General features: G+C 43.9%; 2 protein-coding genes across 13 annotated transcripts in view; one reads left to right on the top strand and one right to left on the bottom strand.

Moving 5' to 3' along the window:
* MED12L (mediator complex subunit 12L) overlaps positions 1-18,537 on the top strand; it is a 150,752-nt gene that overhangs the window by 64,725 nt on the left and 67,490 nt on the right. The gene's annotated exons all lie outside the window — the stretch shown is intronic.
* On the bottom strand, positions 7,489-9,802 carry GPR87 (G protein-coupled receptor 87). The gene is made up of 2 exons (XM_040613269.1): positions 9,769-9,802; positions 7,489-8,525 (listed from the first exon to the last, which is right to left on the bottom strand). The coding sequence occupies exons 1-2, from the start codon at positions 9,800-9,802 to the stop codon at positions 7,489-7,491; spliced, it is 1,071 nt and encodes a 356-aa protein (XP_040469203.1).

The raw sequence follows: 18,537 nt of genomic DNA, 5'->3' as shown, positions 1-18,537 counted from the left end.
CTCTCACTGTAAAGCACTCATTGGTTTATAGACGTCCAGAGCTCCAGGCTGTGCATGGAACCAGGATGCTTCATTGCCCTGGTACATTCAGGATCTTGTTTACATACATATTTTTTGCAAAGCTTGTTATCTTCTTCACCAGGAAAGGGGAAGACGCAAAATGAAATATGTAAGCCCCTGTGAACCATGCCAGTGCCGGTATGTATACCTTAAAAACGGCTTGTGATGGAAATAGTTACAAGGCTTCAGTTGAGGGTGGAATTTTAATTTAAAGCAATACACAGTGCAGATACAAGCCTAAGTTAAGAGGATGCTCGTTCCTGCTTAGCTGATCTCAGGGAAGGACATACCTGGTGTGCTCAGAGCAGCTGGCTCTCCTGACGATGGGGCTGGAGGGCTGTGCCACTGGTGGTCCTCAGCACTGCTTCGTGCAGGGAAGCTGCAGCGAGCTCTGGCTGCTGCAGAGTGTTTGAGCAATAGAGGCAAGATACCATTGCTAGCGGACCAGAAGTGAAGTGTCACTGGGCTTCCTCTCTGAAGATCACAAGTAGCCAGTGTATGTTGGGAAGGGAATTCAATTCTAAGCAGGCAGAGTCATCTTGAATATAAATGGAAGTGCTGAAATGCGTGGATGCTATGTGGGTTTCTCTCTGAAAAGTGTGTGGGTCTCATGATGCAGCAGACAGTTAAGCTTCATAGCCATTGATATGAAAATATTTTTAAAATGGTAATATGCGGAAAGATAACAGAATCCAAAGGTGAGCAACTTCGGGGATAACTTTTTCATACTTCATGAAAATATGTCGCTGTCAGATAGCCTAATGGCATGGCTGTACTTTCTGGTTTGAAATGTCATTCTTGGTTAAAACTTATTTGGAATTGTTAAACTAGAACTAAGTATGTCAGTCACAGTGCTGCCTCCAGTAAAAGATCGAAGTGTGCAGCTCTCCATGAGTATGTGAGTCCCAAAAGAAGGAAGAACGCAGTGTTTTCAAATGTAATCTGCTGATGGATTAAATGTTGCAGCACAGATAATTTTTTGCATGCTTGTGAGAGAAGTAAGCAGTTGTCCAGCGCAGGGGATTAAGAGCTTAAAGGGTGGGCAGGATGTCTCAGCTCTGTGTACAGTTTCACTTCATTGGAATGACTCTAAACAGCAAGGCAAACTGGAGGGTCACTTTGTTATGCAGACATGGATATTTTCTCAAAATGCCAGCGAAATTTAATGTTTAAGGATCTAAAGATACAGGTGTTATTTCCAAAGGGTTAGAAAGCAAGCAAGTGAGCATGATTACTAGGAAGACCCCTGCTGTATATTGTATAATTTTGGTGGCTTAAAGGCAAACTGATAATGTATTTTACCTTTAGCTATACAAGTCTTTTTTTCCCCCCAAATCCAAAATTCACTTCTGCTGGTCTAGCTGGCATTTTGTTAAGAAAATAATTCTAACTTTTTGTCTGAGTTCAGTGCCTATGAAAAGAGACTTTTTTTGTAGTCCTGCTGATGGACTTGTGTATCGGAACTGGAAGATATACACACACATAGACAGACATGGGAGAAAATTGATGGCATATCAGAGCATGTCTGGTGACTAGAAGGGCAGGTGGTGGTAGTGTGGATCTTCATGTGTCTGATGACAGAAGTACAAGTTGGGGTGGCAGCTCTTGAAGCCTTTGCGAACAGGAATAGGGGTGACATTCAGACTTGGTTTTTTCCAAATGAAAGATCTTACACCAAACCATTGCCTTATATAAGCAGTATCTCTGGCTACTAATCTTACAGGTCTGCACCCCATTATCAAAACCTTCTAATTAAGTAGTCAGTGCTTCCAACCCCACTAAATGTGAAAACACATAGATTGTTTTGTATCTGTGGCCAAGCTTTTTGAATTGATAAAAAGCAGGATGAACAAGACAAATATTTTTATAGAATAATCCTACTAAAAGGCGTGCTAACTACAAAAGTACTGCAGGACTTCTGGATTTTGTGTCTTCCTGTAGCAAAGCTGCTGGCAAATATTTCCTGCACAGGGTCCAGTGGGGAGAGCTGAGAACACGGCTGAGACACATTTAAATAATCCCAGTCACAGTTGTGCTAGTTACACAATTATGATTGCTTAATTCATGAGATTGTGGTGTGCGTCGGTACAAAGATACATTTTTTAGAACTTTTGGGGTTTTAGTTTCCTTTTTTAAGATTCCTAGGAAGCTGCAGTGATGGAAAGCCACAGTAAAGTTTATTCTAAAGAAACCTCAAAAGTAAAGAGCATAATGTATGTAGTGACAAAAATTCTGCACAGATAGCAGTCTGGAGCTGTCTCTTAAGTACATGTTCAAAAAACATTTCTTCCAAAATAACCCCATGGCATGGAGAGTTCTGGCTGGGCTACTCAATTACAATTTAATGCAAAGCCTCCTAAATGAAGAAAAAGAGAAACAAAAACAAATATTCATGAATTGTGTGCTCCTTGTGTTCTTGGGTCTGATCTGCTGTCATGCCTCCACCTGGAAATGTTTCACTTATAGGGTCCTATAAAAAATGGGAGTCTCAGACTGCACAACCAAAATTTACATATGCTTCTGTCCACACGTGGTTCTCTGAAGTGACAGTAATAGATCAAGGCCTGAGACTTTTCCTACAAACTTTCTTGTACTCATTTCTTTAAAGAAGAACTTTTAAGGACTAAAATTCCATGTCAAATCCGGACAAATTATAGTTATCTGGTACTTGGGGAGTAGGAGATTGTTTTATAATTCATTTTTAGCCCTGGGAAAATATTTCACAAATGCTATCATCAAAGAACTGTTGTATATGTAAGTGTGTGCAAAAAACAGTGATAAAGGATTATCACACATACATCCTGTCAAGATAAAGTAAACTTATTTTGGGGGTTATTTTACAGTGAAGTGTTGTATGCATCCAAGCTGTCAGGCTTCAGAGCAGAGACTCATTTTGGCTGGCCTGTGTGCTGGGAGTGCATGGCTGCATCGTCTCTTTGTGGTGCGGGAGTTCATACGGATGCCCCACTGCTCCCTTGTGGGCCTACACTTCCCAGAAACTACTGGTTGCTTTATCTCTTTGGTTCCCTGGAAAGGGTATCTTTGGGTTGATCTTTGAAGGGCATCACCCCGGGTGCAGTTGCTTTGGATAGTAGATTTTTTGGTAGTAAGAATCCATACTAGGCAACAGCAGTACCGTTCCTCTCAGGAGGAAATCCTATCTAAATGCAGCCTTTAGTTAAAAAAATAAGTGGGTAGTGAGAAAGTGTAGTATGTGCTTGTGCACATCCTGTAAGGGGAGTATGCTGCATGCTAGAAGAGATGTGGGTGGCCATCTGATCATGTTTTCAGCAGTCACTGAGCTTCACCATTTGGTGTGCAGGCTTGCCTGCTGTGCAAGGGGAGAATCCTGCACACCTGGTCTGCAGTCTCCTCGCCTGGCCTTTGTGGTCCCTGGTTACGGGCAAACAGGCGTGTTTTCACTGAAGTATCTCTTTGGGCTTTGCTGGAGTTGGGTAGGTAGTCCACCACCTGCCTGGAAAAAGGTTACAATTCTGAGAGGGGTTCAAGCTTTCTTGCTCTGCGTACGTATGATGAATCCTATAGAGTGTGTCTGTGTGTACATACATTACACATAGAAATACTCTGCTGTACTATATATTGAAAATATTGTCTAGGGAGTCAGGATATTTCAGTTTAATTTTAGGTGTGTGCTTATTCTGTGATCTGCTTCTGATAGGACTTAGTTCAGTGAAGTGTGTGGGAGACAGACTCAACTGTCTGTTGTTTACGGTGAGGAGGAGCTAGAGCATGCTGAGAATGGAAGATCCTGAGTGAAACCAGGTATCGGGGAGACTGGTGGAAGCGCATAGCCTGTCTGTGGTTGAGCAGCCTTAAGTCTAGCAGGCCATGAGCGCCAGTTCCGATGGTGCAATTGGCAAAGGTTTCTGAGCAGTAGTGGGCAATGAAGGTGGGAAGAGCCATCTTTACCTGTAGCACCGTTACTCTGCAAATAGTCTGTCCACTGGTAACAGGCTCAGCTGTAGTCCCATCTAGTAAGGGGTGCAGTTGTTCACAGTTTTGACTGCGCAGTCTAACATCTCTCTCCAAGCAGATGTAAAACCTGTTGTAATGGGTCTGCATGCCTTCTTGCAAGACAAAAGGTGGTTTTGGGTAAATCAAGATAAGCTTTATATTACATAGAAAAATTCAGCTCAAGAAATTAATACTGGAGAAGACTTTAAGAAAGTAAAAATACAATGATACCTATCTGTCTTGCGTGCTGAGCCCATGGAGCACATCAGGGAATGTGCAGTAGCATGACCCAACTGCCTTAGCCTTACTGTGGGGTAATGTGCACGTGGACAGGAGGGTACAAAGTGGGGAAGTTGCAGCCTCATAAGTAAATAAGCTTGTTACTGGGAGATGTTGTGTAGCCATATCCTCTAGTGGAGAAGACAAGCTGTGTGTACCTGCCTGTTCCTGTAGCCTTGGGAGTGTTGTCAAAGTGTTAAAAGGGGAATAGGTGCAAAGCAGAGACCAGTGGTGTATGTGTATATATGAATTTAATGTGCTAATTATTGGGCACAATTCTAACAAGCCATACACCTTTCTGTGATTTGATTTACTATTACTTACAATGTAAAAGGGAGACCAGATGCACTTGGTCTTTATTTTCTTTAACCACGTAAGACCTAATAAGGGAGTCTTTGGTTATTAATGCCTTTGTCTATGTAACTGATCTCCAGTCCTAAATATTACAATTTCACAAAACCAATGCAGTGTGCTGTTCATTTACGAGAATTTAAACTATGCAACCCAGTTCCGAAAGTGGCTCTCTTCATTTGGTTTTGTATGTGCATAGACCCCTAAGAGTTCAAAATGGCAAACTTTATCCCAGAACTAGTCTTTGAGGTTGAGTGTGAACATAGTTTTCTACAGAGCTGATTGGAAAGCAGGTTTGTTCTGTGGTATTTTAGCCATTTAAAATATTTTTATTTAAAGTGGGATAAATATACAAAACATCCTATCTTCCTTTCCAGAAATTATCTCCCCTGAACAATGTAAGTTGTTCCAGAATATTTACATTAATCCAAATATATTATCCAAACGTGATCTTACACTTAAACTTTTTCATTATGTATAAAACAGAATCTAAAACTAAACTGTTAAAAAACCCCAAAGCCAACCCCTTGTTTCAGCAGAAAACTTCATCATGCAGTGTTCCAATGCAGTATTTTGCTTGTTACTTGAATGCTGCATTTTCAGGATTTTCTTGTCAAAATGTTTTTGTTAAAAGGAAGTCCTTATGTGAATAAGGTGCTTGCTGATGGACTGTTGCCATCTTCTGTTTGCTCAATTGCACTACATTGCACAAGATACATATAAAAATTGATTGTTCAAAACACCTGTCAGTTCCTTGCAATTTGTATTTTTTAGGTTGGCTCTTTATTTTTTGTATGAGCAGCTTTTACTCCAAACGATTCTGCTTTAATCCCCGGTGAAGTACAGGACAACATGATTCATATAAACATTGTTCTGTTTGTAGGATTAAATACAAACACATCCTTGTAGCCTCAGCTCTGTAGTGGACAGGCTGAGTGGCCAAACTTACCCTCCCTGCTGATTTCTGCGGTGCCGCAGAGGGTGCCTGGGGAGGTGGCAGGGCAAGGGGAGGAGGTGTCGGGGCTGTGCAGCGCGGTGTTTGAGCCTGGAGCTGTCCCTGCTCCGCTCCTGCCCAGGCTGCTCCTGGAGCGCTGCGAATTCACGGTCGTGTTAGCCAAGAGCGACTGAATTCATGCTCCTGGGGGTGGCTCCCCACACCTCTGCAAGTCCTGCTCCCAGCCCTTGGGGAGCTCGTCCCTGGGGAGCCCGTGCTCACCCTGTCCCGCCTTCTGGGCTGGAGCCCCTGGCTGAGCTGCTCTGAGCTTGCTGGGGAGCACTGGAGGCAACCGTGGCCTGTGCCCTTTGGTGGGAGATGGCCTCCTTTGAAGAGTGCAGCTGTGAAAGGAGAAGGAACTTGTCTTTTTGCCTCGGCCTTGCCCTGAGAGGTCCCTGCACCATGTCCTGGGGTAGAGGAGCTGCTGGAGCAGCCTTGGACCCTGTTGTGGCTCTCACCACCATGTTCGTGTGGGTGCCCCAGCCAGCTTGGCTGCCTGCCCCGCTCTGCCATGACGAGCTGGTGCAGAACCAGCTCGGGAGTGTGTGCACAGCAGTTGTGACAAGCGGTGCCCTTGTTGTTAACAAGTCTGGAGTACCTGCCAGAATCACACTGAAACGACTTGAGGTCTCCCAGCCAGCAGAGCTCTAGTGGGGACTCTCCAGGGCTTGGTTTCTTCTTTTAAATAATGTAGTTGTTAGTCAACACTTTCTCCTGTAGCAGCTGCTGTGTTGGCCTTTTATTATTCCTTTTTTATTCTTGCCTTGATTTTGGATCCTCTCCTTTAATATTTCCTCTGCTCTGGTTGTGTGTACCATGTTGTAAAATAATACCATAAAGGTGTTGCCTGAGCTGCCCTCCAAAAATGAATTTCACATGCTTATTGCACACTATTATTGTTTCCAAGAATTGAAAGCAGCTGAAGTTATAAATAATTTTGAATTTAAAAAAAATCCTAATGCTTCAAGTCTTATTTGTGTTGTATGAGGCAGGCATAGAAAGTGCTGGGAAATGGAATTTTCAGTTTGATGTTGATTGCTTAGTCTTGTCACATGCAAGTCTGTCAAGGGACACTTCTTGTTGTGCCCTCACTTAGAATGAGATTAATGGGAATTAAAAGCTGTTTTAACAGTCTTTTTCTTTGTTTGGTGGGTTTTGGCCTTTTTTCTTTTTTTTTTTTTTTTTTTTTTTGAGATGAGACTTAAACGAGGGTCGTGTGTGAATTTTTTATGTTTGGTATTTTGAAAGGGGTGAGAAGCACTTTGCTAGGTTTGATCTGTGGACGAGATGGTGCTGCCAGTGCCACGAATGCCCGAGAGGGAAAGCTGAGAGGTGGTCGGCCAGCAGCAAAACGCTTTCGGCAGACCGAGCCCCATGGCTGCCCTGCCAATGGGCACACAGGGGTCTCCACAGGAGCATGGGCCGCCTCTTCGCCTTCACCTGCTACAAGCCCTTCTGCAGCCATCCACTGAACCCCGAGGATGTTGGATCCCACTCCAAGGCCAGAGCTTGTCCATCTTGGCTGGGGCCTCCTGGAGCTCCTGGTTGCTTTCTGAGCTGAGGCATCCTTAGCTTGTGCTGGCCTTTAAAAAAAACCCCACCCACCCACCCACCCAAAACAACCCCCAAACCCCCTCTGAAGTGAACGTGATCTCTGTGTGGATTTAAGCTTTTGAATTTTGAGATGGATGTTAGTAAGCTGCAATGGAAAATCTGTGTATGTCTGCACGTTCCTCAATGAACTTCCATGGTCAGATACTCAAAGATACCTTTTATTTACATGATATACATACACCCTTGCAAATTATCAAAAGTCTGTGGGTGTGGCTTCAGACATCAGTGTATTCATGGTATATGCGCACTTCTGATCTTCTAACACTCTGAAGTGATCTGATACTCTCACTTCTGGTTCTCATATTTGATTTTCTAAACAGCCTTCGTGAGAATGATCTACACATGAAAAAGTAAATTATTGGATCCAGACAGACATTGCATGCGGACAGGAACAGTGTCATTTCCTTACAATAATACAAGATTTTATGTGCAGAGTCATCTAAAATTTTATCTAGATGGCTGAAAGTAAAGGGTATTCTGCACAAATGATATGGCAGAAAGCAAGTGAAAAATACAGCCACGACAACCCTTATACTTTGATTATGCTTTCTCTTTCTGCTTGATGAGCTAATGAATTGTTTGCTCGATTTATAAATGTACCTGGATATCGCAATGTAGCATCCTATCAGTACTATCAGCACCACGACAAACATGCAGGTGTTGATGTAAATGACAGCTGTGTGCCACTTGACTCCCAGTGGAGATTTCAGCTTTATGCAGTCATCTATGTTCTTCTTTGTTGGGTAGCCATTTGTAAGAATCAGGTTTGGTAAAGCTAGGAAAGCCATTACAACCCAAACGCAGGCAGATAAGATCTTGGTGAAAGTGATGCTGTACATCCTGGAGTCTCCAAAAGGCTTCACTACTTTCAGGTAGCGGTCAATGCTGATGAGTCCGAGGAACACAATTGTGGTGTACATGTTTGTGTAGAACAGAACTGTGGTGTATCGGCACAGGAAAGAGTTGAAGTGCCATGGTCCCAGCTGTGAGTCCTGGATTATCTTGAACGGGAACGTCAGTGTCATTAGAAGATCTGCAACCACAATGTTTTTGAGGTAAAATATAAAACTTGTTTTATTTCTTATGTGGAAAAAAATCCACACTGCTAGGCCATTCAGCAAGATGCTTGCCAGGAAGATGATGAGGTAAAGCACAGGCAAGACGATGGTGGTGAATTCGTTGTGTGTGGAGTTCCCAAGTAAGCCAGCTGTGGAGTTGGATGAGGTACTGTTGTCTTGGCTCAGACGATCATCTGTGTGAATGAGGGAAAAGAAGTTTAAAGTATGTTTCTAGTGTTCTACAAATGGGGCCATTCTAGAGCCACCCTCTAGAAAATGTCCCATCTCTGGGCAATTCTGGAGGCTGCTCAGATTAACCAGCCTGCAAAACCTAGGTTTTAAAACAGTGCTCTGAAGTAATGCACGTGTCAAACAAATGTCTTGCTAGCCTCTGAGCACAGCGTCTGTGCTTCCTGCTGAAATACAAGGGTGCTTTGGCACATAGTTTGACAGCAAAAAAAAATGCGGGCTGTGAGTGTGTATATATTCCCAAGGTTCCTGTGCTGCCCGCAAGCTCCCTGCCTGGCCTTCCTGCTGCCCTGAGGAGACCAGAAAACCCAGCTCGATGGGTGGATGCTGCTTGGCAGCTCAGGTGAGGCCCAGGCTGGGTGCTGTGCTGTGTGCGGGGCTGGTCCCTGCCACGGGCTGCTGTGGCTGTGCCGTGGCAGCCACCCGCTCCACTGCAGCACGGGGATGTGCTCCGTGGGCACAGCGGGTGTGCCATTTTCGGGGGGCTCTGGTTGGCGCTGGCTGCCATGCGGCAGGGGCGATTTGTGCACATAAACGTTTCTTTGCAATATTTGAAGAAACACGGAGGGAATTCTCTGTAGAGAGAGCCAGTGAATCCAGTTAGCGAAATGTGAGAAGGATTTGAGATCCCATAACCCACCTGCCATCCAGGTGGAGCTGGGCGCTCCCTGCTGCAGGATGGGGTCTGCAGTGACCATCGTACTGCATGGGGTGTGGGTGGGTGCAGCCGTGTGCCAGCACGTCAGGGATGAACTATTAATCACAATTACAGGGTGTCAGCTGTTGTCTGTCTTGACAGAATGCAACTCATGAGCCAAGGCAATCTGTTTACCTAAGGGATAGGACTCTGGATCCAGAGACTCTTCAGGCTTATTAAAACACTCATTTAAATCTTAGTTTACTGAACTGTATTTAAAAATCAATCTCTAGAGATTTTAAGATTTCATGTGTAAATGTTTGTGAAAATACTTCAGACTTTTCTCATAAAACTGTATCACATTTTATTTCAAATTGTTTATACTCTGAACTTGGCTGGTGTGGTAAACCAGGACTGACACCCACAGTGGCAGCACTCAGCAGTATTTAGACAGCCTTTTCTGAAATGACTGGCTTCTTTAAAACGTTGGTAGGAACTGACGGTAATACAGTAAACACTTCTCAATCGCGAAATTTCCAACAGTATTTTACCTGGCAGTTTTCCATAAGACAAATTGTACCCCATCATTTGTGTTGCTGTAGGTTTTCAGCTGAAGTGCTTTTCAGGAGTCCCACTGGCAGCTGTAGATCCAGGATGCGGCATGAGCAGCACCAGCATTATGTTCTGGGGAAAATAAATGGGAATTAAATCCAAAGCAAAACAGAAGACCCCACCTTTCTCTCCCCAGCATGGCGAAAGCTTTGTGAAATAGGCATCCTCTAGAATTCCCAGTGAAAGGGCTGAGGTGTGCTGATGGCCAGTCTCTGGATGCTGCACAGCTGTTCTGCTATTGAGGTCTTCATTGCCACATCTTCACTGACAGCTGGGCATCCACTGCATCATTGCAGGCAGTCCTGCCACATTAGTTTTCATAAGCCTATCAGTTTTACTGTGTACAACTATTTCCCTTTCTCCACTTCACTAACAAAACTGTGCTGGAGCCTTATTGCTATAATATTTAGCAACATTATTCTAATTTCCAGCCCAACTGTCTCTGCGGACACTTTTGTATATTCTTGTACCAGTTCCTTTCATTTAAAGAACCCATCTCCATCTCTGATACTTAGCCCTGTGTGTGCTTCTTGCTCTACTGAGACTTCGCTTACTGTGGTGAAGCAAGCCCAGACCCTTCTTGTATTTCTGCAAGACCTGAAGATACCAGCCGTTCTCTGTATCTGCTCCAGTTAAGATAAGCTTCCTTAAATCCCACAGACAAATACTGTGCGCTGTTTTACAAATGAGGTTTAAGAAAATCTTGTTTCATGGTGATTGGGTTCCTTGTCGCCACTGAAACACTTCATTTAACGTTTTCTGTGATCTTACTTCCTCAGTTCCTCCTTAGGTCTGCATCAGGTACGTGGCAAATGGTTGTGCTGGGATCAGCTCTGATACGCTGTCTGTCCCCTCGGTGCTTTGCAGAGATCGGTGCCAGTGTGCAACCAGCTTTTTTACTGTCCTTAGCTGTGTTATCTTGCATGGGTTTTTTGTCCCAGCAAACTCCAGTTCAACTTTAACTTCTGTAAAAATACATTGGATTTCAACTTTTTAAAACTTGTCTTCCTTATTTTGATTTCTGTCAAAAAACTTAGACTAAACCTTTCCAAAAACTTGGGCTGTGGCTAGTGAGCCTCTAACAGCCTGGCCAAGAATGTTCTATTCGTAAATTGGTTCTGGATTTAATAGTCTCCAGGTGGATATTTCTACACCACCCTTCTCAGCTTCAAAAATAGGTTAGTGTTCAAGTATTTGCAAACATGCCATCCCAGTTACTGCAGTAGGTGAAGTTTGCCTCCTTGCTGCCAGAGCATGCAGGTTTCATGGCCTCATGCCTTTGCTATGAGCTGCTGCTGTAGCAGTGGGTTTCTTACTCCGTAGTAAAGGCCCTTGACCTTACTCCTGGCATCTTTTGCTTAGACTGCCTTTGTTTGGTTTTGACCTTGGACAGTGATGGATGCCTGAGAGTGGCATTTTTTTAAAAAAGTTTATCATCTCCCACTTCTTCAAGTAAAAAAGTTTCAGACATAGTTATGAGATATGTGTGTATAATTTTATAGTCTATCCAGCAAACCAGGATGGAAATTTTAAGTTCCTGTTCGTTTCTCATGGTTTTGAATGAAATGCTTCAGAAGCCAGCCTACAGGAAATACTAAAAACCTGCAAATCTCATTTTATGCTATAATGGCTTTATAATGTTTTGATATTGTTCAAAGAAATGTTGACATTGCTAATTCATAAGACTGCATTTCAGATTATTGCTTTACTCACACAGTATGCAAATGCATTAATTTTTCCATGCTTCACTTTCTGTTAACAAGTTTTAGTAGGAAAACCAGAAAAATAGTTCAGATGTTAGCAACTACACTGGACCTGACTGTCTCTCATATGGGAATGAATAGATGATAAAATTACTGAAGCGCTTTTGGAGATCTAAACTTGTTTTGTGTGATTATCGCTGTTATGAACAGCGCAGAGTTGTCGCTAGATGGCAGTAAAGCAAATAATTACATTTAAAGCCTTAGCAAAAATTCTAATTCTGGTATTTTAAGCTTTGTATTGATGTAGCTTCCTATCTGGCATACTTTGCTCTGATAACAACTGGGATCCATAATGAGATTGTCAGGGGTATTGTAGATACTTGTAGATATTGTGTTTTCTCTTGGTCTGAGAAGCAGTAACCTATCGCTTTTTTGCTGTTGTTTATGATTTGCAGCTATCCTTTTTTTGCCCAGGAGGCACTGAGATCAAAAGAATATGTGACTTTATGAAAAGATGCATATCTGTCGTCTTAGGCAAATGAGATGCTTATTTCCGTGCTTTGCAGAGTTCCTTTTAAGTCTGTGTAATTCCTGGTTGTGGTCCCTGGAAAGCTTTGTTTTCTCAGGCTTTTCAAGCACTTACTCTCCCAGATCCCTCATCTAGAGAAGTTAGTAAAGCATTGGGTGTGTTGCCTGAGATTCAAGGAAGTGCATCTGTTGACTCCTGTGTTCCTATGCTATAATGCTGGGAAATACTGCAGGGTCTGATGGAGCTGGGGATCAGATCTGTGCTAAATGGACTTTTCATGCACTATCCATTACTCTAGATCCTGAAGGGATTTGCTCTAAATCCTGTCAAAGAAGGCTTCTTCCTTTTTCCACCATGGCATCCATCCTTTTAGGTGGATGTTGCCACGAAGAGACCGTACAAATCTAACACCAGGTAGTATCTGTGAATGCCTCTTCGCGTACGGACAGCCCCTGTGCTCTCCAAAGGTTCTTTCTCTTAAAGGTTCTGAACTCAAAGGTTGTCTGTCTCAGAAAACCGGTGGATGTTTTCTGACGCTGGTGAGAAGGCTCCCTTGCTGCAGGGGATCTCTGCCTAGCTGCCCTCTGGCCTCTCCCTGCCTTGCTTGTGCTGTTCGCATTCCTGTCTGCATCCTGTGCTTTGCCATCAGCAGAGACAGGCCATCCACAACGTCCTTGAGACTCTCAAGCCCCTGTTCAGTGTGGATCAAAATGCAGTTTCCTTCCTCCTTGTAGGTAGTGTCTTGTTTCTCAGGTACTGCTCCGTGAATCCACTGGGCTGTTAGTCTGAGTCTTGGGATGCAGCCCATAGTTTTATAGCTGAAAACTACTGCAGAGGATGGACTGCAGTCACTTGGACCAGAAATGGCTAAATCACTGTAAGAAAAGGCTCTGCATGGACAGGCATGTTTTGTGCCATTCTGGGGAAAGTGTTACAGTCCCTGGTCTCTGACGGGCACACCTGTGACTCTCAGGGTTTAATAGTATCAGCCCTGCTCCTGTGCTTGTCCTGCAACTTTGCTCAGGTGCTTATCTCCTCAGTCTATGCAAAATCTATGCTTGCTGAAGCAGCCTGGCTGCTCGCTTGTTGGGCTCGGTTTCCCTTCCAGAGGCAGTGTGGGAAGGTGCTGCATGTGGGACAGGAGCAGCAGCACCTCATCTCTTAAGCAGCGCTGGCTTGAAATGCATACTTTTAGCAAATCCCTTACGGGCTTGATGATTCCTGCCCAGAGTACTGACCATGGGGGATCCCTGCCACATATGTCTTCCTGGCCAGTGAAAATGTGATCGCACTCTAATTGCCCAAGGAAATCCAGGTCGCTGGAAGCCGTACTGGCAGCTTGCTCGTTGTTCCTGCAGGCCAGTTAGGATCGAGACTCTGAATGGGTATCTCTGTGTCATCTTATTCCTGATGGTTTCAGTGTTAAAAAATGTTCTAAAAACGTCCCAACAAAGTATGGGTTGGAAAAAGAAAGCAGCAAGCTCTTCACAAATGTAAACCGTGGCAGCTAAATGGCATTAGCAGTGTTCTTGTATCCTGCCTCGCTGGCACAGCTGAGCTCTGTGGGGAGGCTTTGGTGCATGCAAGGGGTGGAGGTTAGAGACAACACCTACTGACAGCTGCCCTAATTACGTGCTGAAGACTTTCCCTTATGCTGCTGTTGTTTCAAGCTTTAAAGTCTCAAACAGGTTTGTGCGGAGCAGTAGAGAAGTGCAGGCACCATCGCCTCTTGCAGGCACAGAGCTGGTTGTGTGACAAAATTTTGGGATACACAGAGGTGGTGCTGCTTAGACTCATCGGTACAAATGTGTTTCTATAGTTTCCTACCTAAGTCTGTCAGGCTAAGCGGTACTGTGGTAGACTGAGCGCTTGGAGTAGTGTGGCTTCATTATTTACATCTAGGGTAGGTGAGCAAGGCTCATTTGAGTCAAATCTGGTGTATCCTAGTACTCCAGAAGCTTTATTTTTTTCTGATCAAGACAACTATATTGCAGACTCTAGGAGCAGGAAGAAAGCACACATGGAGAATTCACCCTTTTCCATGTGTTCTCTTGGAATGGGAGGTGAAGACTGTCTTATCTGTAATTACAGAGTATTTTAAGATATTTTTTAATTGTTCACTGACTCTGCACTCTGATAGCGGCTTTGTTTGAATATGGTATTTCTGTGCTGGGCAAGGCTGGTTTCCCACTCCTTGTCAAGTTCTCCAAATACTTTTCTCTGACCAATCTCATTCTAATCAGCTGTCTCATTCTTCCATACAAATATATTCTGCTTGGTTGGTTTTGAAGCTGCTCCTTTATTCAAGTAGCTTTTTAAACCAGAATACTTTTTACTACTTGTAGTTGACGCGCTTGGTGGTGTTTTTTTCCCCTCTGTCATTCCCCTAAAGGCTGTCAACTGCGCTAAATGTAAGTTAAGTACATATTGTTTCACAGATGAGGTAATCTTTTACTGCTAATGTTGATAGACTGGTATATATGCATGAGTGCTATAACCTCAGATGAGAAATTAAATAGTAGGTGGAATGGCAGACTTCAGTGTCATATGGGTAGGGAATGACTGTATGATTTTTCTAATGGCTCAGGCTTTAAGTTGCCTCACTGTTCAAAGAAATTCTATATCCTCAAATCAAATTGCTCTTTTTTCATCCTATTTACAACTTTTTAAAAATCAGAAAATTCTTTTTGTGAACTAGGCTAGATATTCTAGGTCATAGGACTGTGGAGTTTTAAGTGATACGATTTAATTTGAGCACATAACTTTTTGATGTGTGGCTTCTTGCCAGTCAATCTGCGTTCATCACCATAAAGTCTGGTAAATGACAGAGTTAATGTAAACAATAGAAATGCGAGGCAGCAGTTTATTAAATTTGCAATTGGCTGGCTGAAGTTATATTCTTTTTTTGTTGCCCATCAGAACCAAACCACTGAATTAATTGTAAAGATTTAGGCGAAAAAAGCATTGGTGTAGGCTGCAGCGTAAGTGTATGTGTGCATAAAGCTTCTGCAAGCAGACAAGTGGAGCCTGCACCCCTGCTGTCTTCTTTATTTCAGTCCACTCCTGTACTGCATCACCTGAGCAAGCTTTAATGTTGTTTTCCCTTGCTTGCATCTATTTATCTTCATTAGTGCTCTTCCATGTTAACTAAAAGAGAGCCCAATTCAGCAACTAGGACGCTACCACTTTTTTGTTCCTCACAGGCCTCTGTTAAAGATTGTCCATCTCCCGTTTAGTAAAAGTGTATGTTAATGCACTGGTAATGCATAGTGGAATAACTTGATATTCCTGTTGGAATTTGTACCTATAGTGAGTGAGTATGCGGCTCTTACTTTTGTGCTTTGCACAGTTTATTATTTTTTGTGTTTTTCTAGTTGTCACATCCCCGTCCTTGGAACTGTGCTTCTGTGCCAGCTGGGCCAAGAGATGCGATGCTGTTGCTGCAATGCAAATGGTGACAAGAACCAGTGTGATGTTTGTGTTAGCTGGAGACTTGCTGTGCGCAGCAGGGCCACAGCTGCTTGTAGACCAAAGCATCTGCCCCATTTTGCAGTTTCTGTCTCTATGTGGAAAAATTGGACTGTAATGGCTAAGTTACAGAGACCGTTTTGTTTCATTCTTTTCTGCATTGGTCATCTTGCACAGCTTGTAGCCGTTGCAGTGGCTTCAGGGCTGGGGTTTGAGCAATGAGGCAAACATCTGTAAGACATTGTCCTTCAAATCATATACCAAGTATAGCATCTTTCACCTATGGAGGGACTGGGAGAGCTGAGGTGGTTCAGCCTGGGCCAGAGAAGGCTTTTGCAGTCCGCATGGCTGCCTGGCAGGAGGGAGCCCAGCCCAGCTCTTTCTACTCAGTGGACAGGAGGCAGTGGGCACAAGCTGAGACTCTGGAAATTATATCTGAGCACAAGAAAATGCTCTTTTTACTGTGTGGGTGGTCAAACACAGGTGCAGATTGCTCATGGAGGCTGTGGATCTCCATCCCGGGAGATGCCCTGACCAGGCATGGCCCCGCAGCCTGGTGTCACTGGCCCTGCCTGGGGTGGGGAGCTCCTGGGGTGGCCCTGCCTCGGCCACACTTTGCTGCAGTGGTAGTGTCCGCAAGTGCCCACTCCTGCGTGCCTGCCAAAGGCTGGCTGAGCCAAATGGTGATGTCCACCACCCTGCGTGTCTGACTCAGCTAGCTGGCACATGTTGGCTGCTTCAGACTGGGAACTGCTTCAGTGTGGGGTGGCTGAGGGTGAAAATAGCCCTCTGTGGGGCTTTGTGCCCTCAGCTCCAAGTGCCCGCCTTCCTAGCAGTGTGGTGGTGGGCATGCAGGCTGTGTGTGCTAGTTCCCTGTAATGTGGTAACACTGCCATGCTTAACCAACTGCATTGCAGAGAGGCTGGAAAATAAGAACTAGAGTATAACTGTCTTCAGCTGTGGCTTACAGTGCTTGTCTGCTTAGTCATATCCAGAAACAGGAACCCACTGCCTCTGCTCAGAAAGCTTCTCATCTGTTACAGTGTCTAGTACAAAATCCCCTTCTTGGTTTTCAGGTTCCTCCTTGAACTTCCCCCTTAATTCCAGCCTGACTTTTCTCTCACGCATCTCTGAACAGTACGGTGTCCTGGCCCTGGGCAAGGTGCGGTACAGCTTGTTTCCCTCTGCCTTCAGCTGGTGCAGCAGCTGCTTTTGTCTCCAGGATGCACTCCTGTCCCTGCCCATCCTATCCATTTGTCTTCCATGGCAGACCGATGACGCTAGCGCTCGGGGAGCATACCTCCCTGTGGAAGCCTGTGCTGAGCACTGAGCTGACATCTGTGTTGGTATGCATGAGGGAGAAGCAGTCCCTCCACATCTGCATTGAGACATGGTGTTACTGGAGACTTCCTTCCCCATGGTCATTTTGCCTAAGAGGCACCTCCGAAAAAAATTTATCTGTACGCCATTCCTGTAACCTGTAGAGCTTCCTGCATGCAGTTGCTTACTGAAATCTGGGCTTTAGTCTTTCTTGGTCCTTTGTATATGACAGCTAAAAGCACCATACCTATTTCTAGTGCCTGCACTAGCTTTACCCTGCACCTGAGTAACCAGCTATTTTTATTATTCATAGATACTCATGCTGTACTGTAGGTATTGCCTGAAATCTCACCCTGAGTTTGCACCTGTAACTCAGTGGTTTTAGAGTTGCAGGAGAGCCTGAGCTGGGTGTAGCAGAGTGCTGCAGTAAGCATTAAATAATACTGTTTAATATGCAAAATTCTCAAATTTGGGGGAATACGCCCTTAGGATAACATGATTTCCACATTTTAAAAAAAATAATTATTGAGACATATCTAATTTTCTCAAAGTCAAACTTAAGTCACTTTTAGAATATTTTGTCCAAACTTAACCATTAATTTTCTTCTCATTTCAAGTGAATGATTATGAACCCTTATTTTCCCCTATGTGGGATAGCTCTGACATGAGACCTTTTGGGGATGCTGCCTGAACTATCATGTTTTTGGTTTTGGTTTCACTCCCCCCACCTTCACCTCTGTCTTTAGAGCTGTTCCTTATTAAAAGTTCATGGACTAGTATTACTTACTTTCAATCAGAGATTCTGTGCAGAGGTTACAAAATCTAGTAAATGTTGCTAATCGTGACTGTAAGACTATTTTTTAAACTTATTTGAAGAACCTAAAGATAGATGAGTTATCTTTCCTTTTGAATATGCATTGTAGTTCCTAAATGATGTTGAAGAAATGCTTTCCCATCCTTTGTTGCATTAATGACAAGCATGTGCATTTTTCATGACCAAAAAGCAGAAACTACTGTCACGCGTTTGTTGTGTGTCCTAGTCCCATGTCCTGTGCTTTGCCCTTTGCAGGCTGGCTGCAGCCGTTGGCTGTGTGCAGGCTGGCCTTTTCTACAGCAAAGGCCAGCGGTTTCTGAAGCAGTGCAGTATTTAGTGTAGTGCTAAAGGACGCCTGCTTTAGGCTGCAATTGCTTTTACATGAAGAGTTGGGGGAGAACTGCCAACAGAAACGGTGTCCCGTTGGGCAACAGGTAAATGGCTGCTGTTGGTGGAGGAGGAGCTGTGTGTTGCAATTGCTTGCCTTTTTTTCTTTCCTTTTTTTTTTTTTTTTTTTTTTTAAACAGCATCAGAAAAAAGTGAATGCAATGCAATGGTTGGCAGAGTTTGGATAATTAATGTTTTCTCAGTATGGCAGCCTCTAATTAGACAGGAGGAAAGGATTAATTCTGGAATGTTTCCTTTGCTTCTTTGTAGAAGATGCTGTTGATGGTTGTTTCTGGTTGCAGAAAACCTACTGATAGTGGAATCTGTATTGTAACCCTGTAGAGTTGCTTTCTTTGAACCCCATTAAGACCATTAGGAATTATGCCCTGGAATAATCCTTTAGGAATTATGCTCTGAACCACTAAGAATATGCCTTGCAAGATGCAGCTTCCATGTGCAGGGCTCTCAGGGGGATTAGGTGTAGGTG

Source organism: Falco naumanni, chromosome 13 (assembly GCF_017639655.2).
Source record: "Falco naumanni isolate bFalNau1 chromosome 13, bFalNau1.pat, whole genome shotgun sequence".
NCBI classification, from domain to species: domain Eukaryota; kingdom Metazoa; phylum Chordata; class Aves; order Falconiformes; family Falconidae; genus Falco; species Falco naumanni.
Note: the sequence above shows the minus strand (reverse complement) of the source record. Positions and strands in the feature narration are given on the sequence as shown.